Source organism: Pezoporus occidentalis, unplaced genomic scaffold (assembly GCF_034315485.1).
Source record: "Pezoporus occidentalis ecotype Australia unplaced genomic scaffold, CSIRO_AGI_Poc_V1 ctg44, whole genome shotgun sequence".
In the NCBI taxonomy this organism is placed as follows: domain Eukaryota; kingdom Metazoa; phylum Chordata; class Aves; order Psittaciformes; family Psittacidae; genus Pezoporus; species Pezoporus occidentalis.
This window is the reverse complement of record NW_026915769.1, coordinates 1,884,504-1,909,237: the sequence shown is the minus strand read 5'-3', so window position 1 is coordinate 1,909,237 and position 24,734 is coordinate 1,884,504. Positions and strand designations below refer to the sequence as shown.

Genomic DNA, 24,734 nt, shown 5'->3' with positions numbered 1-24,734 from the left:
TAAAGATGATCCAGTTCCAATCCCCCGCCATGGGCAGGGACACCTTCCACTAGACCAAGTTGCTCAAAGCCCTGTCCAAGCTGGCCTTGAACATTTTCAGTGATGGGACATCCACAACTTCTCTGGGCAACCTGTTTCAATGCCTCACCACCCTCACTGTAAAATATTACTTCCTTATAGCCAATATAAATGTCCCCTTTTTCAGTTTAAAACTGCTGCCAATTGTCCTATCACTACATGCCCTTGTAAGAAGTCCTTCTCCAGATTTCTTTTAAGCCCCCTTTAGGTAATGAAAGCCTGCAATAAGGTATCCCCCAAGCCTTCTCTTCTCCACGCTGAACAAGCCCAACTCTCTCAGCCTGTCTTCATAGGAGAGGTATGCCAGCCCTCTGCTTACTTTCATGGCTCTCCTCTGGACCTGCTCTAGCACGTCCGTGTATTGAGAAACAAGTCCCCAGAATTATTTTTGGCCATTTAACGTGATGTCATTAAAATCTCCTGGACATACTGGAAAATTAGCGTGTGTTCAAAGCTGTCATACCATGCATCCTTATAGTGCCATTAGAAAGTTGCACTGGCTTCATGTCCTTCCATGCAGCCCTGCCATAATACATATTTAATACTTCATTATTTCTCATCCTCCAAAATTGGATTTTCAAATTTGGAAGAAAAATAGTCAGAGAGGAAAGTATGTAAAAAAAGCTAAAAAGTAAAATATAAGAACAGGAGAAAAGTTATTTCATAAAAAGAAGGGAGGGAAATTATCAGGTTGGCACCACTGTCAAGCTTTGTAAACTGACTGTTCTTCCCTGTTTCCCCTCTTTTTCTAAGCTATTCTGAATAAGGACAGCAAAATTGAAAACTGACTTGCAAAAGTACATCATGATACTGCATGACTGGGCAATAAGATGACAGATGAAACTGAACATAAATTTATGCAGAATAATTCAAGTGCAGGAAAATATATACCAACTACAGACACACACTGATGGGCTCTGAACTAGATATTACCATTCGGAAAAGAGTTCATAGAGTTGTAACAGGCAATTTTATGAAAATGCCATCTCATTGTTCAGTCACAGTCAAAAATAAAAACAGAATAATCCACAACACTAGAGAGGAAAAGAGAACAAACCAGGAAATTTCATTATGCCAGGGGATAAATCTGTGGTGTTCTCAGCTCATGTGCAGTTCTGGTCTCACTGTTTTTAAAAGGATATAGAACAAAAGGGTACAAAGAGTGGCACATATGATCAAAGGTATTTAAGGGTTTCTAAACAGGCTTCAGACTAAAAAATTTCTTAAGGGCAGATATTAGAAGAGCCTATATTCTCAAGCAGAATGAAGAATGAAATTGTTCACTTTTCTCTTCCAGCATCAGGAAACACATTATGACACCAGTAGGTGACAGGTTCAAAATAAGCACAGCACTTCACACAAACATAGAATCATAGATTGGTCTGGGTTGGAAGGGAGCTTAAAGACCATCTAGTTTCAACACCCTGCCATGGGCAGGGACACCTTCATGGAACTCTGATGTAAAATTGCCGGCACTCAAAATTTGCACAGATCTAAAAGGCAATTAAAAAAACTAAGAAGAAAGATCTATATATTGAAAACAAAGTAATGCTGTGGCTCAGGATGTCCTTGGACTGCCTACTAGAGAAAGCTGACAAAATATGCACATTCAGTTATCACCAGCATTTCATCTCCTCCATAGAGTTAGGCATCTATCTAGCCCTAGTAAAACCTCGAATTACTCCCTGGGAAGCAGGGGGGAGGGGGAAGAAAAGTAAAAGAACAGAAATTACCAAAAAGAACAAAGTGAAATTAAATGGAGGGCTTTAGGGGTCAGATGATAAAAACTAAGTAACTAAGGGGCAGACAAAGCAGAGCACCTTAGCTGCTAGCTACAGTCAAAGACAATACGGTGCTAGAGACATATATCATCTGAGCTGGTATAGGCCTTCCTGTGTACCCACATACAGTTAGCCTAAAAAAGAGAACATATTTTAGGGTATGACTCAGCAAGCCAACGTGCCTCTATTAGCACAACACTTGAGCATGTGGTCGATACAGCCATAAGGTCCATGGAAGTTAATGATGTTAATGTAAAACATTGCATCAGACAGGAACAAAAATTTTATGTACAGCAGAAAGATAAAATCTGAACTTGCTGAAGGGCCTACTGAAAAGATGGAATAGGCTGATAGGTAAGAGTGGCACAGACCCAAGAGGATCCAACGGAACAGAAAGCTAAAAGGTAGGAACCAGTGCTACACATAAAGATATGGAGCAAAAGCAGTAGTAGGATACGAATCTAGTGCCCAAGAGGAAGCTGAGATCAAGGGAAAGTGTAACAAGCAAATATGCTAGCATTTATTCCAAGGCATAAACAGAATTATAGTCTAACGATGGCAGAAGACACAGATTTGACACAGAACAAAATAAGTGGGAAGCTGAGCCCTGTGCTATGGGATGAAGGAACAGACAGAGAAATTTGGTGGCAGCAAGTTAAGAATGATGCTGGAGGTAAAAGTCCATGCCAGAGTCTGTCAATTGCTTTCTCACGAAGCTAGTCAAATGTTAAGACAAGGAAGAAGAAAAAGGTTGGATAAGCTGTGGGAGTTGCAAAATCATGGAAGGTACTGGAAGCAGCTATCTAGAAAAATCAAAACTGTTGCAGACTAGTGCCTTTCACAACAAGATGCACAGCTAGCAAAATAGTCTTTAATTTCTTCTTCTTAAAGAGAACACTTTAACCATACCACCATTTACTATAGATTTTGCAAACACTCAGGGTATTCTAGTGTTGCTAAATTGTTCATTAAAAAAAAATTAAAAAAGCTAAAGCTTCCATTTTGAATTCTCACTGACTGCTATTTAAAGAAATAGCTTACAGTTCTGAACTGGAACAAAACTTTAAATGCTAGCTGATGAAACCTACATCGTGATGCCGAATTATTTTTCTATTGGATCTTCCAGAATAAATTTAAAAAATAAGTTAAACTTCCCCTTTCTTCAAATTGCCAAGAAACTGAAAAAAATCTCTGACTTGTTAAATTTGCGTATCTCAAAGATGCTCTTGCAAAAATACACTGAAACCACCAAGATCACCTTTTGCCAAACTGCATGTGCTACCATGAAGTTGGAATATGCCTGTAAAGTCAGAAAATGAAACCTTTTGGAATAAAAATAAGAGACCATCATAGAAATGCCTTGGGAAATCTCTCTGCCACACTGAGAGTCTTTCAGCTTACAGACTTCTTCAGAACACTGTACAGATGTGACCAGCAGGGAGGCAGATGGAGAACAAGGGAGACAAAAACTGTGCAGCAAGTGATGTGTGTAGCCACCATCCTTGCTTGCTAACAATATCCCAAAGCACTTTTCTTCCCACACTAGCAGAAAAATAAAATCAGTATTATTTAGAAGGGCTAACCATATGGTTTGTGTAATCTTTATATGCTATTTTCAGTACATTATTATACTACATGATAGAGACCTGCAAAATAGGATTAAAATTTGCTTTCTGTTTTACAACCAACCTGTTCCGTTTGGATACCATTCTATGATTCAGTGATACAGAGACAGAGATGAGGGCACTGTACCAGAGTGTATTACTTCCACATGCTGTCTCTACCTTAATACTCTTAGAACAATGGAATTGTTCCATGTGGGGCATATTACTGGGTTCCCAAGCTCAAAACAGGTATTTATCAGCCTTGGTGATAATTGTTAGTAAATATTTGATTAAATTCTAAAGTCCTGACTTTTTTTTATATTCCATTTCAGCCTACGTGTATCTGTCTGCTTCGTGCCTTCCCAAAGTAGAATGCTGTAATATGTAGAAAAATAAAAAGAGATAGGAATAATGCAAAAATATCAACTACAGGAAAGAAACTAAACCTAAACCCTGAAATCCATTACTCATAAATTGTGTCCTCTCTCTCAGCTACTCCTTTCTTTCCTCTCACTCTTTTTTTGATAATGAAGTATCAGAATCCAGAAGCCATTTTCATTCTAAATTAAGGTATCCACACTGCTGTAAGAACAATACATATCAGGGGTTTTGTCTGGGTATGTTTTCCCATTTTCACTGTCATTTTTGTTTTAGAATATACAAAATGTTGCAGAAGCACATGTAAATCACCACTCTCTTGCCCAGTGGAACAGAATTTCAGTTACCAATGCCAACAGTTGCCTACAGAAGGCATCTACATCTGGTCTGCTACATCCAAGACAGCAACCACCGGCACACGTTTTGCTTTGTTTGGAATTCATCACCGTGGTGCAGCTGAGCCTCAGATTAAAAAAAAACAACTATGAGCCTCCAGGGTTAAACAGACAAATGTTTTCAGTCACAACAACTTTTTTGGGGAAGGAAGCAAAGCCATAACAATGTATGTAAGAGGTTTTATGTAAATCATTAAAGGCCTTCTGACTTAAATTGTTGCTAACACCAAGAAGTTGCTTAATGTACACTTGAGAGTGTGAAGGCAGAACAGATGAATTGTCTCACAAATCTTACTTGCTCAGTTGGAAAAATGCAAAAATATTTGTAAAAAAAAAAAAGAAAAAAGAAAAAAGAAAAAAGAAAAAATCATACTCCTGCTCACTGCCATTGAAATTTAACAGTCTAATTAATATTCATTATTTCTGAGTGCATGATGACTTCTACTGAGAGGCAGAAGGGGCAGATACAATCAGTAAACAAACTTACTGTCAAATCCACAGAATTCAATACCTACCTAGCCACTCGTTGAATTTTTTTACTTCACTAGGAAGTCCCAGCTCAGTAAAATCACCAGCATGTATTAACACATCTCCATATGGCATTTGGATGGGATCAGTTCTTGAGTGAGTATCAGAAATACAGACAAATCGTGTATATCCTGGAGGTTTGGGAGCATCATGGGGCACCGGATCAACCCTGTAGGAAATGCATCATAACAAGGTTATAAAGTACTTAATGTACTTCTTAGTGTCTACTTTGCAGTTCTAATACTACTTTTTACCTTTATAAAAGATTACACAGACTTCTAAATCTGGCTGAGGGAAGGGATTTATTAAAACAAACCTAACACTAATGGGAGGTGTAAAAATTCTTGATGTTCACATCACAACATTTTCAGTATTTGTTGGGTAGATGGATTAATTTAAAGAGATTAAGGAAAAAAAATGGACTATGGCAATCACTCTGACACAAATACAAATAAATCAAAGGCATCACCAGTTTCAAAGGAATACTTACTATCCTGTTTCATTGTTTAAATATGATTACACAGTATACAGGGAAAAGATTCATTTTAGATACATAAACACATTTCAATGTATTTTTTCTAATTATAACTTTTTTCCCCTGCAAATTATGTAATTCCAGCAAATTTAATTAACACATTTTGGAGATATGTTTCAGTGTGTTAACGCAAAGCAACGTAAGAACTCTCCTTACAACAACTGTAAATGTACATTCGAGTCTGACTATTGTCAGGATAAATGTGTCAACTTTCTGGGCTTGATTATACTAAAAGAAATCAGATGCTCTGAGGGGTGAGGCTGCATTGTTCAGAGCCCAATCTCGATATTCAAAACTGAGGAAACTAAAAGATCTGACCCAGTTTGATGAGACTTATGGTTTAGAAGATGAAAGCAGAGAACACTTCTCTGCTATATGAGGAATACTTACTTTCAACTCAGTCTTTTTACCCTCAGTCCATATTTTGTTAAAATATATAGAAGCAAATGTATCTATAGGCAGCTATACCGTATCCGCTATTCTAGTTAGGGAATTCTGGTGGAATAAAATTTAAATGCTAGAGATGCAGAGTTATATTTATGTCGGCTGAAAACTGAAAGAGAACTGTTATGAATTGTTTTACCTTTCCAAAATATATTTTGAAAGGACAAATAAAATTAGTTTGGTTCAGTGTTGCAGGATATGTAATACATACCCTTATTCCTTACTGGTTGAGCTTCAGTTCAGGAGCTTACTTTTATATAAACTCAGAATAGAAGTTAGAGATCTTTGCTATTAATACTACCTGTTTACTTGGTAAATTTTCAAAATGCATTTTATTACTTGAAAGACATGAGATAATAATCTTTATGATCACATAATCTTTTCTCCAAGTCAAAGAATTCTGCAAAATTTATAGGCTGGTAAACTGAGGTGGTTTTGACAACTCCGTGAGATTAGTAAGAGAGTGAGGAATAAATCTAAAAACTTTAAATCTTACTAAGTACGGAGAAAGTTCTTAGCATTTTCCACAATATAACTACACAACTAAAGTATGAACAACTTATTTCATACCAGTCTTTCCTATACCTTTTTAGGAAGAAAAAATGTTGGATTTTCTACAGCAGCACTGGAGAAACAGCTTTTTAGCACAAGTACCTTGGAGCTGCCTTTTTGAAGTTTCAGGTTTTGAGCAGAAAGTAATCAAACGGGAGGTAAGGAGAAAAAACAGCTGTGATCAAATCATACCTAATGAATACCCAGCAGTATGTATATGCTAGTGGGATATGTAAGCAAGCATGTACTTCAAGTTGTAAAACTTGGCTTACAAACAGTGGAACATTTGGACTTGAGAGAGCAGCTGCAAACACTGCGTGCAAGGCTGAGGGAGCGTGTATGTTCCAAGAGAACAACAAGCACATGTAGAAGGGCAGGTGAAAAAAAGTGTTAAGATGCAGGAGGAGTTAGGCATAGGAGGTCACAACCTCAACCATGCAGCTGCATTATTGCCATCATGTGTTAAAAACACCTCTGTTTGTAGGGAAGAGAGCTGCCACAGAGAAAGTTCCATGGGTGGTTAGTGGAAATAGCAGGGTTGTAAAAGAATATACATGGTGAATGGTGGGGTGTAGCCTAGTGAGTGAGACTTGTCAGAAGGTGTAAAGGATAATGCAGTCAGTTCATGAAGTTCCTCCACAAAATGAACTGTGATGGCTAGACAAAATGATGAGATGCTGACCTTGGCTATCACTGCTGTCGTTTAAGCTAAAAAGATTAAATATCAGTCCAGTAAACAAATTTCTGATTATTCTTGGGGTCCACCATGTGAGTTATGGGTCATAATGGTAAGCCAGCTTTAAATTATGCTTACTACCCTGGAACAACCTAACAATATGGACTGGTCTAAAATACCAGTAGACTTTTTAGACTTTTCATAGTAAGGTAGCCTTTAAAGCTGGTACTGCCTCTCCTCCAGAAATCTGTTAAAGCTCAGCACAGCAGGAAGTTGGGTGCTGGGGAGCAGCATGCATTTCACATGTTGCTCCTCTGAGGCTGAATGGAAAAAACAACAGACTTACCATGGGAACCCATGCAGCACATAATATACATGATTTTTCTTATAGTTTGAATGGGGACGGGGAAGATGTGGACAGCATGTTCCTGGCTGCTGAAGTATATATAACTTTTAAAACCTGTGCAATGGACCAGGTAATTTTCAGGGGGAAAAAAGCATCAATACAAAAGAAAAAAAAACAACAAATGAGATGCAGATTTTTCACATGGAAGTGATATGCACACACTGAGGCCATATATAGGTAAAAACATATGTCAAGTTTCACAAACGCATCAAAGTTGTATTACTGGAAATAATTTCTGAAGGCTCCATCCCCATATTCTTGTGTAACGCATTCCCACAGCAGCTGTCACACCAACACCCAATGCACCGCTTGCAGCATGAGCAGAGGAATAAAGATCTGGTGATTATTTCTGTGCAAATGCTTTTGCTTTTCTTTAAACCAGTATGAAAACTTGCAGAGAAATTGAAAAGCAAAGTCAAAAAATCTCAGACCAAAACCACTGCCAGAGGTTAGCTTATACATTAGGTTTCAGTGGTTTCACAAAGGAGCAAGACAGGAACTTTCCAGAAACAAGGGATGGACTTGAAAACACTGCCAGAATTTACCACCCTTTTCACAGGCAACCAGATCATTGCACAAGCACAGGTATGACAGACCAAGATGGGGCTGTGAACGGGTTCTCAGCACGTTATGGGTGCTAAGAAGTGAAACAAGAAATACAGAACTGCACAAAGGACCAAGGAAGAGCTGCAAGATTGAATTCAGAAGAAAAGGAGCACACAAAAGAAAATGTAGTTTAAGTAGCCTACTACGAGTTCATATGTTAACAAGTCTATGTGGAATCTGTTTATGATTGAATGCAACATCACTTATATAGTGATATTCTGAACTATACACAAAGACACTGTAAAGCCCTCACCTCTCTGAAGTCAGTGACAAAACTTGAATGGACTAAAGCAGGGCTAAGATTTCACCCATAACAATCATGTGAATAAAAGGTGCTTTTGTTACACTTTTTATGTCTATTTCTCCCTTCTTTGTTATTATTCTATTCATTGGTAGGAGGCAAAAGCAATCCTGCTGGTATTCAGAAACATTACTTAACAATTTCTGTACCAAGAAGAGGTCAGATTGTGGTTAAATGTTTCAATTGATTTAGCCTGTTGTTCTAGTTGTACAAGCTTCTTCAATAGTATTAATCATTTATGAGAGATTACTAAACTCTTCTGAGGATCCATTTTCTATGGATAGCTTATTTTCAACTGCTTGCTTAGGCGCTGAACTTCTGTCATGCAGTTGACTGTCTAAGCCCTCCAGTAATATGATTTGCTACTGGTTACAAGTTGTAACTGTATATTGTTGAGTACCAAGTGGATACTAATAAATAACTTATTTTCAGCCCAGTTAAGAAACATTCAGCTTTTAAGACCAGTGAACAAATTCATGAGTGCCCAGGAACTGTCTGAATATTCACAAATAGCTAAACCTCAACAAATAAAGCAACCTGCATTTGGAATTTTCACTCATAGAAGTATTTCTGAACCCACATTTGTTTGTTTGTACTTTTGCTACCATTTGCCAGCTCTGTAAACAAAAGATGTTTCCCAGTGCTAACACTTCACTCATTTTACTGTTTGCATTCCAGTGGTATCTAAAAAAACAAAAACAGCACAGACCATAAGCTAATACACTGCCCCCCAAACCTGAGTGGTTTTTAGCTATAGAAATCATGTCCTATGTTTGTAAATTATCAGATCATATTTAACACCAAAAATGTGAATGTGATTTTTTATCAGTCTTCCTAAAGCAAAAAAATGTTTCCATCAAAAAAAATTAAAAACCAGCTTTCTGATCTAAAGATAAGTCTGCTTCTCTCTATAATAAACACAAAGAAATGGTGCAGACATTTTTATTCCCTATAAAAATATTTTACAGTAGATTTTTATACTTAATTTATTTGTAATAGCTTTACTGTTTTGCTCTTCCTTCTGGCTTTAAAGTTTATGGCAGGTTTCATTTTGTAATTATAATTCTCCACATTACATTACAAGTAAATCATTTAGAGTAGTTAATTTTACTGATGTTGTCATTATATAAGAAGTCAGAAACAAACACATTATTTTAATTACTCTTTAAGTACTTGGCATCTTCAGCCCATCGGTATGAAAGTAAGTTGTCGGATGGGTGCCCACACTATTTTATTTATTGATGTTATTTTTCCCTTGTATGTAGCTGCAATATAACTAAGCAAACAGTATGTGTTGTACAGAGACAGGATGGTATTTTCAACAGCTATTTACATCAATAAGTGAGTGCACAATACAAACATTATCAAGATCACAGAAAATATCCTTGTAGCATCTCTCATTACCACTGTTTGTTGTTTTTCTTTTTAATACATTAAGTATTAGTATTAAAGTAATGCTAGCTGAGTGATCTTTCTCCCACCCTTTAGCAAAGTACTTATACTTTCCAGAAGGACTGATTTTGTATCATTACACTAATTATTATTAGAAAGGCAGCAAAATGGTGTTCTTTGAATTCTTTTTGACTGGTCCATAAAATACCACATCGACAAGGCCATAACAATTCAGAAGGCTGTGCTAGAGCAATAACAAAACTATAATACTTACATTTGCACATGTGGGGGCTGGAAACGTCCCTGGTTAATGTTGTAGAACGTGAATGCCTGTGTGGGGTTGGAGCTGTACTCATCCACTTCAATTATGAGTCTACTGTGCTGATGCCTTCTAGCTGCCATAATGTGAGACTGAGAGAAAGCCATGCTTGCACTGCGTAGTTCGGCTTTTTCAGGCAATCATAACTGCTATCTTCCTACATCGACGGAAGCAGACCATGACATCTCCTTACCTAATCAGCACACTCCCCTTCGAAAAACCTAAAAGCAAGATTGAAGAGAAGGAGCATAACTGTTTGACAGTTAATATGTTTGGAGTTGCTTTATTTAATAGGAGATGAAGGGAGGATATTGAGGGGCGAAGATACACAGCTCCAAGAACTCATCACAAACCTTTCCAACCTGCCAATTTGATGATCATACTTTAGCTGCAGGTGGGAAGCAGGGTGAGGAAGTAAACTTGCTAAAGAGCACAGGGGCAACTTGTTCTAGTATTTCAGACATTTAATACAAAACTTAAAGCCACGGCAGTCATTCAGAATGGTGTGTCAAATAATAACGTTTCTTCAACCCAATCATTTCCTTTCTTTTTTATTGCATTGCTGAATATTTATTACCCACCCACCTTCTAAAAAACAAAACAGCCCACTAAGCCTGACACTGAATACATGGGCATGCACAACTAAAAGGCGAGTTAATTAAACAAGAATGAGTTTAACCAATTCTTCAGAAAGTCTGCACCATTAATTACCAGGAAGCATTTCAAGTGGTTGCTCTTTACATCCTAAGGAACAGAGCAAAAGGCCTTCTGTGCCCTTGCTCCTGGTTTTATAGCATCACTGAAGGAAGTTGTGACAGAGATATGGAGGGCTCCCCCCTTCAAACACGTTCTCTTCTCAGTCAACACTAACCCAACATTCTGAATTCACTGGAAAAGAAAGCAATTCAGAGGCTAACACACAGTTAAATGTTACTAAGTATTAAAAAAAAGTAAAATCCGTACAGGTTTTATGCTTGGGAATAATTTTTTCCCTGAAGGTGACACAAGTCTAGAACAGCAGCACTGAAAACTGGTAGAGGAACAGCAAAGTGAAATCAACCGAAATGCAGAGTATCCCCTAGAAACAGCAGAAAGTAATTTAAATGTGAATTTTACTTTTATTTCCCAGTTTTAATAAAAAATGGATTATAAGATATAAAGGTGGGTATTTTTACAGTATAATTTTGCATCCTTTTAAAAAGTTGTCTGTCTTAAATATTTACTTTCATGCAAGTGAGGGCTCTTTTCTTCTAAGGAACAGAAGTGCTCTGCCTCAGAAGATGTATTTCATGAGAAGCCATGCTAGAATGCAGCAAGTCACTTAATACATGCAGTTTCTGGAAAGCAGAGCTACAAGTATTTTATGTGACCTTGCCGTTGTACCTAACTTCCATTCTGAAGGGACCACTGCCAACAGTGATGGATGTCTTCATAGTCACTCGAATTTTTAAAGATATTTACAGGTACTTAGGTCCAATTCAGTTCTAGTGGCAGTCAAGCACCTAAGCATCTTTAAAAATCTGGGCTTCAGTCTTTGCTTAACGACTGCAGATGTTAAGTGCTCCAAGAAGTGGCAGTGTTATTTTTGTTTTGGGAGATCTTTTTCTTAGGAAAGTAAAATGAGGGATTCAGCTTAGTTTTGTTAGCTGCTGAATGGCTATAAAATGATGACAACTTGCTGTCACTAACAACTGGCAGGAAAACAGTCTGAGAATAAAAGAGCAGATTCCTTCATGCCCTCCCCTAGAATTGAGTGGTAAGGAAATGGCAGAATAACAACAAAGAAAATTCTGGATTTTAAACACTCTCAGATGCCGTGTTCAGGCTACGGAACAAGCAGCAGCACAAAGGAATGTGCCAGAGCAGGAGAAGGGAAGGGAGGCATGATCCTTGTAAGAATAATCAAGTACAAATTGCTGCATTTAGGAAATAAGAAATTATGACAGCAGATGTGAAGAACCCTCCCTGAGGAGCTTTCTGTATTAAATGATGCATTTGTAAAGAAGTTTGAATAGGCAAGGTCAGAGATTTTATAGGGGGCAAACTGTTCTAAGTGAACCTACTTCTGTTTGAAAGAAACTATTAGAACTGGTGACCTCTAGAAATATTCTCCAGTAAGATTAATAATTTATGATTCCAGAGCTCTACATAAGGATTTCAAACTACCTGAAAGACACAGCCTTTGTTTTATAATTCAGGGATTATGCCCACTTTACACACAACTACAGTTACAAAGGAGTTAAGGCACTGCCTTAGGGACCCAGAATCTCCCTCTGGCCTTAGTAAGTTCTCAGGAGCTCACAGCAGCTGAGAAAACAGCTTCTGTCAGCCTCCTCTTCAGGTCCTGTCTTTCATGACTTATCTCAAGTTATACATCACATCTCCTGCAGAATCAGTGTATTCATGTAGGTACCCTAATATCCACTCTTGAGCTCTGCCTCCTCATTCTGGTTAAGTGGAAAATAGCACTTACCAACACAAACTCAAAAGAACAAATTTGTTTGCAAACAGAAACAAAACCACAGCCAGCACACCGCCAATATACCCTTTAGTGCTGAAGAGTTCTCAGAAGCAGGGAATCAAGCCATGCACATGGGAGAGTGTGTGAATCATACTATTAGGCCAGCTTGAGAGGATGCTAGCCACAGGCATTCAGCAAGAAGTTCACCACATAAACATGTAGGAAACAGAAAGACAACATATTTACTTGAGGTAAGGAAAAAAAGAAAAGAAGAAAACATACGGAAAGAAAAAAAGGAGGAAAAAAAACCCAGTATTCCACAGCACTGCTAATCCTTCTGCCAAATGACAGTCACCCAACATCAACCCTGCACACATAAAAAGCATCCAAGACTTGAAAAGAAAGAGCCAAATCCTGCAATAAAAATTAAATAACTAGCAATCATATGAATAGCCTGTGATAAACAAGAATCAGATATGTAACACACATAATCAGTAAGCATAATTCAATAGCCAGCTTCATTCAAGCTCATTTCAGAAACATACACAGATGTCTTTGAACCTTACCTTTCAGTCTAGGGTTTTCTTCCTGCATAAGTGGTTGGCTGACTACTAACATTCTTCGTGTTCGACAGAACAAGCTGTCTCTTTGCAGCTTGACTGATAACCAGACTGACACCCATTACTCCCCTCTTTCTGTTTCCATTTTGAACAGTTCCCAAATCATAACTTTTTCTTTCTTTTAATATTCAGAACTTTCTTCCTTTCCCAAACCAGGGTATAAAATGCAGCAGGGAAATAATTATCTGCTTCTATAGCATGCAAGTTTTAAGATTATATGCCCAGCATTACCAACACAGAGTATTAAAACTCAAATCCCCACAGCAACAACATGCTAACCATCCTCTTCCCCCAGACTTATGGAGCTGCGGGATGTCTGCCAGGGAAAAACAGAGAAATGTAAAAAGGACTGCAAGAACATGAATACTAAAATAAATATCAGAAACCTGGCTGTTAGAATCACAGACTGAGAAAAATCTATTAAATCAGCTAAGCCATCTTCTTACTGATGGCATGAATGTTCTCCATACATTATATTTCTGCTGCTTTCTCTAGCATATGGTCAAATGCTCTCAAGAGCTCTGACCCAAAGCCCATTGTGTACAATGGACACTGGTCCACCGTCTTCAGAAGGCTTCGCATCAGTCCATAAACTACATGAATTGCAACATCTGTCCTGAAGCAAGCCCTTGAACCCAGATGTATATTTAAACCTTTTGATGAGGTCCTCAAATAAATCTTTGTATTAAGATTTTTCTTTTTCAGCCTGAAATTTCTGGTATTTTCATCTCACAGCCTTCCTGTATAGCTGGCATAGTTATTTCCCTCTTTTACATAAATTTTCCAGCCTTTTTATGCATCCTGTTTCTCTCCTTTTTTTTTTTTTTTCATTTCAAGCCAACATTTTATTATAATCTAACTTCTTCATTCTCAGATTCTGGTTTATTTTGTGTTCATCTTTCAGTTCACTCTCATGTCCACTAATCTCTTGCTATATCTCATTCCATCATCCCCACTGTTCCCTTCATCATCTGCCCTTTGTCTCAAAGCCTAAAAACAACAAAAAAGGGCGTTTTCATGCAGCTATAAAACATCAAAGTCCTTTTTTCTTTTTTTTTTTTTTAGGGAAAGACAGTAAGATAATAGCAGTAAAATACCTTAAAGAAGCACATGAGAGTCTGTGATAGACCACACAGTGTGACACACTTGCTTCTTGAGTAAATTTTGGACACTGTTAACCAGAAACCCTTCCAAGAGCTTGCCCAGGGGTTCAGGTCAGGTCTTCCCCATGCAGCACTGCAGTGCTTTTCATAAGCTGCCAGGTCATCCTTTAAACAGGGAAGTAGACCATTTAAACCAAAAAAACCCCACATTACAGAGTATTTCACAGCAGTGGTCACAATTGTCATAGTAACATTTCTATAACCACTAGTGATTGGCTTCATTACCACAAATTACTATTTTTGGCTCAAACACAACCCCCCAAAGCTTGTTCTAGACTGACCACCATGAAACTGGTAAAGCAATCGCTCACTATGAGAAACAGGTTGAAAATGGTAAAGGGTTTTTTGCTGTCTAAAATACCCATTCCAGATAGAAGACAATCAATGGAACTAGTCTGCTATCTTCAGTTCTGCTATCTGGAAATGAATACTGAAATAATCCTAAAAAGTCATTATTCTGTGGGAAAGGATGAGCCAGGCAAATCAATCTGCAAATGAAAGCTTTACTAAAGAGATACACTCTCCTCTTCCTCCTCTTCATTTTCTGAAACACAGTGCAAGTCCTGGCAAACCAAAACCACCAACTCTTCCCTGAGAAGACAGGATTTACTTGACAAATTAGGACTCTAAAGTGAAGCCAGCATAATCAAATGTCATTAAGACACTTTTAGAATTAAAGGTTGATTGTGCACCTTTCTACTTTTCTAAATAAGTATGATTTATTGCAGACAGAAACATTTCTCATTGCATTTTAAAATAAACAAATAAAACTGCAATGTGTGGAAGTGAAATATGCACTTGCAAGCCCTCTTCCCAAAGCAAATGCTTTATGTACCTGCAATTTGTGTCAACGAGAACTAAACAACAGCATAAAAAAAACGAGCAGGCTCCTCAAGTATATCTGAATTACAGTCTCATAACCTGTGGTGCCATTTAAGGTGTTTACCACCCTTACAAACCTCCCAGAGCTCATCATGATAAATGGAGTGATTTAGATATCCTGACGGGAATATCCTGCTGAACCCTACTTCAGCCCCAGCAGCAGTACAGCATTTGAGAGCGTTAGTTCTTCTAAAAGCCAGTTTAGCACTGGTGAACGTGCCAGGGTGACAGCCTTCAAGCCTACAGCCCTCTATCCCCAGCCCAGACAGCGTGCAGAGGGGCTGGCACCCACACCAGGCCTGGCGCCATTCCCCAGCCCACTGGTGCGCCTCAGGCCTCCACTGCAGAGACCTCCAAAGCACTCCCTATCCATACAGGCCAAGAAATCCCCTGGTTTAAGCATCAAATAAATGTACAAATGGGTTTTGTAATGCAGATTTATCTTAAAAAAAAAAAATGAAACACACTCACTGGTCCGTTCTGTGAGTACCATGAGAAGGCAACACACACTGCTCCATCTGCTCCTCAGAGGATAAAGCGTATGCATATTGCTGTGCAAGTCTGTAAAGTTGTCCTAAGGTCAAAACACGGAATAAAAGCTTACAAATGGTTCTTTACCATGGCTCTTACTACAGATTTCACAATCCTCATCTGGTAACTAGAGCACATATGCTCCACCATGGTATTTTCAAAAACCTTCGCCCATGGTGTATCTTTAATTGAAAGATTTTAAGCATCCCGTTTTTCAGTCTCTGCTCTCTTCAGTAGCTTCTGCTGAAAGAAATTATACCAAACCCATGATTTATTAAGGAAACTGGATGGTCTTTTTAAATCATGTTTGAGATAGTTCTCCGTGCCAATGAATCTAAATTTGCTAACTGTTACCAGTTAAATACTCAGTTCTGTGACCGTGTCTTTATCCTCAAAGTCAGAGCTATTCCCATTCACATAGCCAAAACTAAGGGGCATAATTCTGAGTTACTGGTAGGCCTCAAAATCTCACTCACTTCTGTGAGAAGAAAAGTAGTATATCTATCCTCTTTTGTTTAGAATCTTCTATTTAACCTACCAATGAACACTTCAGTGCCTCATCATACATACCACGTTAACTGCAGATCTACAGAGTACTGTGCAATCTGTTTTGTAATGTGTAAAAAGATCAGTGACTTAAATAAGACTTCTTATTTCCCTGTGCTTACAATCACCTTAACCTGCATTACAAAAAAAAAAAAAAAAACACACAACAAAACACCACAACAAAATCCCCCAAGATATTTCTCACCATGCTACCATGCTAAACCACACATCATTGTTCTCCTTTGCTGATTATAATGACCTGTCAAATACGGTATGACAAAATTCTTCAATGAAATTATTTTTTTTCTTCAAATTAGTTTTCTTCCACTGCTCTCAAATGCAAATATTCTATGTTTCTCTCATAACTTTATAAAGAACACTAACATACTTGATAGCTTAAACTGTCATAAAAAAATTATATAGACACATCAAGTAAAAAATGAAAGTATTTGTCTTTTTTGAACTGCGCCCTAATGTCCACTTTCCTCCAAAAATACACTGTACCTACTATATGCCAAAGTTCTTACCATGAATCCAGAAAAAAAGATAAATAAATGAGTTCAGAAAACACAAAAATCATACATATACCTACAAAATCCAATTCTGCATTTATTTAAAGGTTAGAAACCTTTTTAGCTAGTCTTATTTTGAATGATGACTTCATGATTTAAAATCACTTTTTCTCATTTCCCTACCTAGGTTCCCAGAACTACAGTATCAGAATATTCTATTTTTTAGGATTTAATTTTATTTTGGCTCAACAGCAGCATCATTTTCTAAATCAAATTCTCATCCATACAGATAATTGTTCATTTATTCAAATTAAAAAATAAACACAAGCTAATAATACTGCTTTTTTTTCACCTTTAACTTCCACTTTACAATATATTCAATATATTTTAGATTTAAAAACTGCAAGACTAAGATTTACAAATAGATTGAACATTTGTCAAGGCTAAATGTATTATTGTAATCTTACATATGATCTTGCCTGAATGTATAAAACATTATCATATTTGGAGAAAATATTTAAATGCATACATTTTTCTTACGCAAAACCAAATCTTTTCCCTGAAAAATATACCGGTTTGGCTCAATACTACCTGTATTTATTCCAAAATACCTGCAGAGGTAGCTAATCTATTTAAGTAATTAACTCTAGGGGAAGGAAATTTTAAATAAATATCTAAAAGCCATAAAACTCATTCCTCACTCTAACAAATTTGCCTTCAGTATTTCAAAATCTATTACATTACTGAAAATCATGAGTATACATTCATAAAGAACAAATTACATGTCCCAGAATTAGGGAAAATAGATAAAATACAGGTTATGGGGGGGAATTATCAAAAATGGACATTTCAGCAGGACTAAAGTAGGGTTGTGAGGATTTGATTCTACATTTCAGTCTGCAATTTGGGCATATGATCTGATTAACCTCTTGAATCTCTCAAAATATTATTTACTAAGAAGACTAAGTACTGAAATGTTACATATTTAAGAAACAGTTTGGTTTCATTTTTAACTGAGGAATTTTTGCTTTCACCCTTTCGTGACAACTGGCCTCACATTCATTTCCAAGCCTTAACCTGCACAACCCCTGCTGGGTCAAGTCCCACTTGCCTGCAACACATACTTTATCCTGACCAATTCCAATGGAAATTGTCTATAAATGCACAGAATTTGACCAATTTGATCATTCATGCGTATCTGAGGGCAGAATACATCCCTTCTGGTTTAGTGTGTTCACTCTGATACCAAACTTCCATCAGAATATGTCATGTCTATTTAGTAGACAGCTGTAGTTTCCACGTAAACATTCAAAACCAGCATTAGTGTGTGGGTCAGCAACATACAGCAGAGGTGAATGGCACGCAACACCCCTGGAACAGCCAGCAGTAGAGACAGCAACTCCCCTGCTCTGCATTTAGCAGGAGCCAAGGGGCTGCTGCTTCATATATAGGAATATTAACACTTTTAAGACAGTTCATAAGATCTTCCCCATTTGTGCAGCAGCACCTCTCGGCTGTGGATGAATTTCTATTGCAAATAGTCTTGTCCGATTTCAGAAAGAAATCTGACACCAACAACTCTTGAAATGTTGCTGATCTCTACGTCAATACAAAGAACGGAAAATAGAAGTGGTCAATCTATTCCAGTAGTTCAAGATGATTGAAATGCCAAAGTACCAGCACACAAACATATATATAAGGTGGAATGTAGAACACAGCTTACACGTAAATATATTTATAGTGACACTACTTCTGAGATCAGTGTGCCTTTTTCTGTTAGGGCCTGGAGTTAAATTGTGGACTTAATAATCAAGCTTAATTTTCTTGGAAAATTAAGTATACTGTCCTATTAATTTTGTTGTTTTTACTTTTCACTCATTTAGCTGCATCCATCCCATTGAAATTCTTCATTTCATTTGATTCATGTTCAGGAAGGGATTCACTGGGTTTGTTCTGTCTGTTTTTCCAGGCATCTTCCCCAGGACTAATACAAGGAAAAAGTACTCAACAGTTCGTTTGGCCACTCACTTCTCTTACCCAAAAAGTCATGTCCACGAAGAGCCCCCTACATGGTCCATATGAAACTGAAACAAAGGCAACCAAACCCTTTTCTTAAATGAAAAAGAGACAGGAAAGATAGAATGGGGGAAGTCCCAGACACACAATTCTGAAGGGAAGCATTTCAGGTCAAACACCTCTGGATATTCATCAGACCTAAAATGGATCCTACTGATTAGCAAAGCATCCAGTCCACAGTGCCCTTCTCACACAGGGATGCTTCAAATCACTGCTCTCCCTGAAGCTGAAGAGTTCATAAAAGAAGCAAGGCTCAGGAGAAGAGCTACATGGAGAGTGCACACATGGCACTCCATGGCAGCTAGGCTAGATCAGGTGGAAGCTATCACACTGCAAAATACTGGGAAGGCTGTGACAAGTGACAGGAATTGTTGGACAGTGCCAAGGCTGGCTGCCTCCGAACTGTGACTCTGAGCTGTATGCACTGTACATCAGCTGATTTGCTGGCTGCTTAAAAAATTGTTTTGAAAATTGTATTTGTACTGACTACAAATTTTCATGCTACGCAGAAGTGCTAAAACAAAGCCAAACGGTTTATGGGTGAAAAGTAAAGGAAGATCAAAATGGAAAAATACTTAAGAGGAAAACACTTAAGTAGTGAAATGATTTCAGTATGCATTTTTAGCTTTTCCTTTCCACCTTACTTGATGAACATGGTGAAACCAGAACATTTTTTTGGTCTTGCCAAATCTGAAGTTTCTACTGAAATGCACTGAAGCTGGCATTTTTTAAGTCTGGGTTCTTGTTCAAGGTACTAGATTATTAACTACTCCCACTATCTAAGTTTTAATCCATCCCATCCTTGCCACAAAGTATCTGGAACTTTTACCAGAAACTACTTATACTAGAGTCAAAGTGTTGAGGGGCAAAATTGAGATGCACTTCAGAACAGCAACACAGTAAAGATAAAGACCAAGTAAGAATTTTTTTTTTTTATTTTCTACCAAAGAACCAGAATAAAGGCTGTCCCACAAAATCAAAATAATCGTAATACATATTAATACTAGAATATTAGAAGTGTCCACAGGCCAGGTGAAATCCAACGGCAAACTATGCTAGACACTGTACAACCATACAGTAACAGAAAGTCTGCCCCAAACAGCTTACAGTCTCCAGAAACTCAACAAAGGATATGGGAAAAAAATAACACAGCCACAGAGAGAAATTGTCAGTGCAGTGGCAGAACACTATGTTCTTTCCATTTTCTTCTATGAAGAAGGAAAAAATAAGCAAGATTAGCATCACAAAAGACAAAAGCAGCAAGAAGATGGGGTACAACAGAGTCAGTGAGAGGAGGAAAAAGGTGATAAATAAAGTGGCATGCAGGACGTTTGAGCTATACAGCACGTTAAGCAAAGTGATGCGACTGTGAGAGCTGGCAAAAAGGGAGCTTGAACAAAACAGCCAATTAGGAAAAGGCAGAGAAAAAACAGTCAAAAATATCAGTAACCATCAGTCTCCTTTGTATGCTGCTTCTACAGCTGCTCTGCTGGCTTCAGTCTTTGGTTGAATGGCAAGACCATCCCCTGCCATAAGGGAAACTGGGCCGGCTGTATGGCAGAGGAACTGAATTTAAAAGGTCGAGAGGACATAACACACGAAAAACAGCTTTCAAAGTAATTCATACTAAATATAGTGATCTTGGGTTTAGCAGAAATATATACATTAAAAATATACACCAAGTAAGTGCAAATACTCGCAACATCTGTAGTACACCTCTGAATCCAAGTAAGAGAGAAGTCCTTATTACACTAATATTAGTATGGCTTTCCAAAGTCACAATACAGCATATTTAAATGACATGAACACAATCTTACTCCCATAGTAAATGATGTTATTTTAAATAACGACTGAATGGAAAACACTAAACATTTTGTATTTAGGCTAGTGTAATGAATCCCAAATTAGTTATGACTGCAAGTTAGTACATATATACCATGATGGTTATTTGCTAATCCTAATGCAATTTCCACTGTCTTTATCAAATCACAGCAGAACTGTGACACCTGTTGACAGTTTCAACAATGAGGTCAAGCAGTGACCAGCCATAAAGAATGAACTGCTTCAGCCTCCAGGGGTGATCACACTGCAAGAAGCCATAACCATAACAGCACTGCTCCTTTTTGCAATAGATCTTATACTAGACTGTCATTCTGCAACCTTGCCTGAAAAGATGACTAAAAAAGTCAAAGGATAACAGCCAGCTCACTGACCTTTAAGGACTCTCTTCAATTACTAACTTTGCTTGTATTTTGAAACATAACCAAGAATATCCAGGATTTGAACAGAAGCATGTATTTTAAGTTAGAAATAACAATTACGAAAACACCTTTCCCTCAGACACTCTCACACAGACCCAATTTTCTTACAGACAATGATCACAGAATCCAAACTACTGTACAATCCAAAACATATAAATTAAAGTTTCCAGCACTACACTGAAATCTTATTCTGAGAGCTGATACTCTATGTTGTAAGATCCTAATATATCTTACTGTAATGGAACATGCTGAAAGGCTTTTCCTTTAGACTATCTTATACATCCTCCCTGAATTCTTCAAACCAGGGTTCAGCAAGAATCAAATGGACTGCATTGATTTGTTTTCACTGTATTATCATTTGAGATGAAAACTGTTCTCATGGACAAAATACTAAAATTCTCCCTTATAAATGCACTTTTTTCTTTACTATATTATACTGGTACCATATGTCTAAAAAAATAAACTGACCAGAGAACTGACTAAGCAGTTACCTGGTTTCAGGACATTAGTCTCCTTCCTTGTAATTCAGTGGCAGAACTCTAGCTGACCTAAAAACCAGTAATCTTTTTATATACTTGTACGGGTTTTACTATGTAGAAGAGCCCACTCTTGTGTAATTCTTCAGGTGAGGAGCACTGCACCTGAGGTAGCAGATCTGATCATATTTGCTTCCTAAAGTACCCTAATCCAGACCTTTTTTTTCCAATTCCATATAATAAAATCAATTAAATAAGTATGATCACAAACATGACTATGTTTTATGAGCCATTAACTCAAGGAACAGAAACATGAATGTCAGAATTGACTAAGTATGTCAAATGAGAAGTCCATTCCGCTTTACATTCCTGCTGACAGATCCTGTAATGAGCATGCAGCATTAAATAAGATCATGACCTGTAAACAAAGATCAGAGCACCAGCTTTATCTTTGCATTCTCTCATGTTTGTTGTTTGGCATCACAAACTAATACCAAAACAAGTATCTTGTTAACACCAGTCCAGTAGGTTTTCGTACAGGGCATGAGGGGTTTGCTCTCGTCCAAGTACATCCATGCATCTTTAAAACGGGCATTTTTCTTCACACGAACATATACAGGTATTCTTAGCGGTTACTCTGCTTTGAATTAGACTGAAGGAGAGCAGGATGAAAAGAGAAAGGGAACAATGTGCAAGGAAGAAATTTTCAGATTCTTCTGTCTCAGAAGGCTTGAGACAATGAAACAAACCAAATGCCAAGCTAAAACTGTTTAAACATACCATTAAAATTTCGTGGGTAATAATTAGTATTAAACAATTCATACATTTGTATCATATATGGGAAAACCGCTACATTAAATAATTTCAAAAAAATACAAATGTAAAATAGAAATTAACTCCCCCCTATTTGTGTAGTACACTACCAGAAAATTTACAGTGCCTGGCATCATGAAACTGTTCATTATGAATGGGTGCAACACAGACTGCCATCATATAACCCTTCAGTTGTCACCCCAAAAGACATACTCAGCTATTTATCAGTTGCCAAATTTCAGACCTGCACATTTTAAAATGTTGTCTTAAATATCTATTGATATTTTTCTGAAAAAAATGAGAGTTCACTTCACCAGGAGCCAATCATAAAGTTTAATAATCTTGCCTAGTTATCAATTCATCCAGAATATCCAAAGCTCCTTTACACTAGTAATAATAATGTTTAAAATTCATTAAGCCTTAACTGAAGTTGAAATGGCTATCAATCCCATACATTATCAGATCTCTTAATTATGATATTGTCAAGGTAGAAATTGTGTAAGCAGAAATCTTCAACTATTGATCTCCTGTCAAAGAAAATGGAATGTTTAAAATCTGTCTAGTTTCTGCATGTTCCCCATCTTTATCCCCTCCGTTAATCCACAGACAAGAATACGCATTTATGAATGTATTCCACACTACCCATCTGAAAGTGCAAAACATAAAACGCAGGTGTTAAGAAAGCAATGTATTAAAAGTAATGAAATCCTTACCGAAAAGTCCCTAATATTTTTTTCCTTCTCCTCCAGAGCTTTGAGCATGCTGAATACCAAACAACAGCGCGATAAACTGCATGAAAATCAGCACGAATCTTAAAAACATCATCAAACTTCTCGAGCCGTTTCCTCCCGGAACAAAACTTTAGAGGTCACTAAATCCTCTCCTACGACAAAGGAAAGTTCTTCCACTTCCATCACCCCTTTCCCCGACTACGCGAGGAGGGCAAGCTATCGCGAAGGCGCACACCAGTTTTCCTGGGGGACTTCTTCCCTCCCAGAAAGTCTCCGCCGGCCGCTGGTGACACCTGAACACGGGGAGGGGGGTAGGATGTGCCTGCCGGCGGTGCGGGCGCCCGAGGGTCGCTGCCCAGCCTCTGCGGGAACTCTGCAAACAAAGTAACTTGGCGGCTGGGTGGCGGGAGGCGGCGGGACACGCGTGGGGCAGGGACACGCACTGGCACGCCGGGGAGAAGAGCCCCCGGAGAGGCAGGCGCTGGCACAGCAGTGGCAACCCTCAGCCCTTCTCCGGGAGGACACTGACAGCCCTTACCTTCACACACCCCTTCCTCACGCCCGGCGGCAGGCGACCTCTGGCAGAGCAGCACGGAGGAAGAGCGAGGGGAGCTTCGAGGCTCTCGACGGCCCTCCCTCCGCCTCTCTCCCGCTTCTCAGAGAAGCCCTTCCCCGCCCCCCCGACCGCCTCACTCTCTCTAGCTTTGGGGCATATATATAATTTTTTTTTTTTTTTTTTAAGCAGCAGAGAAAAGCCACGGGGAAGCTTGGTTGGGAGAAGCAAAGCCCTGACGCGCTTGGGGGTGGGTAGGTGGGGGGTACAGCTGGGGGGGGTTTCAGACCCTCGCACGGCAACACAGGCAGACCCATCCCCCCCCCCTTCAGTGCCCAGCCGGGGAAGGCAGCGCTGAGGCTGGAACCTCGCTGTCTCGAACCGATCCCGCACCAGGGACCGGGCCCTGCGCACAATCCCCCCGCCCAGAGCCGGCAGGGAGACCCCGCCCGGGGCGGCCGCACGCATCCTTCCCCCGATCCCCATCCCTGCAGGGGCAGGGGGGCGTCGGGGGCAGGGAGGTCTTCCCCGGAATACTTACCCTGCCCGCCGGGGCTGCTTTGAGGACGCAGGATTTTGTGCGAGCTATCGTCTCCTTCTCCGGGAGCCCAGCCTCCCCTCCCCCCGGCTTCCCCTCCCCCGCCTCCTTTGGGGGGCCAGGAATCCCCCACTGCCGGCCCTCCCCTCCTCCCCGCCCGGCCGGCCGGGGAGCCCCGGCGGCCGGCCCTGCCCTGCGCCGCCGGAGCTCTGAGCTGCCCGGGGCCACGGCCGGGCCGGGTACGGTGCCCGCGGTACTCCATGGCCCCTGACCGGGACCGGGATGCGCTGCCGGCCTGCGCTGCGGCGGAGGCACGGGTTGGCGCCCTCCCGCCTCGGGTGGGGGTCAGCGTGGGGCGGCGCGGTGCCGCCTCCGGCGGGAGGAGAAGGCTGCGCCCCCCAGCCCTCTGCATGATGAGACCGGGGCAGAGTTGAGGCGGCAGCCTGGGGGGCGCTTGTGTGTGAAGGGAGAGAGGCAGCAGCTCTGCGCCGGCCTTTCGGGGGTTGCGGGGAGTGATCCCGGCCTCCCGTGCCCGGTCGCCCACCCTTCTCTCAGCAAGCGGGGGGAAGTTTGGCT

The 24,734-nt window shown here is 39.4% G+C and overlaps 1 protein-coding gene across 6 annotated transcripts in view; it reads right to left on the bottom strand.

Moving 5' to 3' along the window:
• Window positions 1-24,525, bottom strand: part of MPPED1 (metallophosphoesterase domain containing 1) — a 60,636-nt gene extending 36,111 nt beyond the window's left edge. The window contains exons 1-3 of one of the 6 annotated variants that reach the window (XM_062634875.1): window positions 24,162-24,525; window positions 9,951-10,216; window positions 4,752-4,933 (exon numbers count right to left, since the gene is read on the bottom strand). In XM_062634875.1, coding sequence (XP_062490859.1) covers window positions 4,752-4,933; window positions 9,951-10,102 — 334 coding nt within the window. In that variant the 5' untranslated portion in view covers window positions 10,103-10,216; window positions 24,162-24,525. Of the gene's footprint in view, window positions 1-4,751; window positions 4,934-9,950; window positions 10,248-13,022; window positions 14,800-23,049; window positions 23,315-23,605; window positions 23,751-24,161 lie in introns of those variants that run through there. The other 5 variants (XM_062634877.1, XM_062634876.1, XM_062634879.1 and 2 more) reach the window with 5 other exon arrangements.
• Window positions 24,526-24,734: the final 209 nt, after the last annotated feature.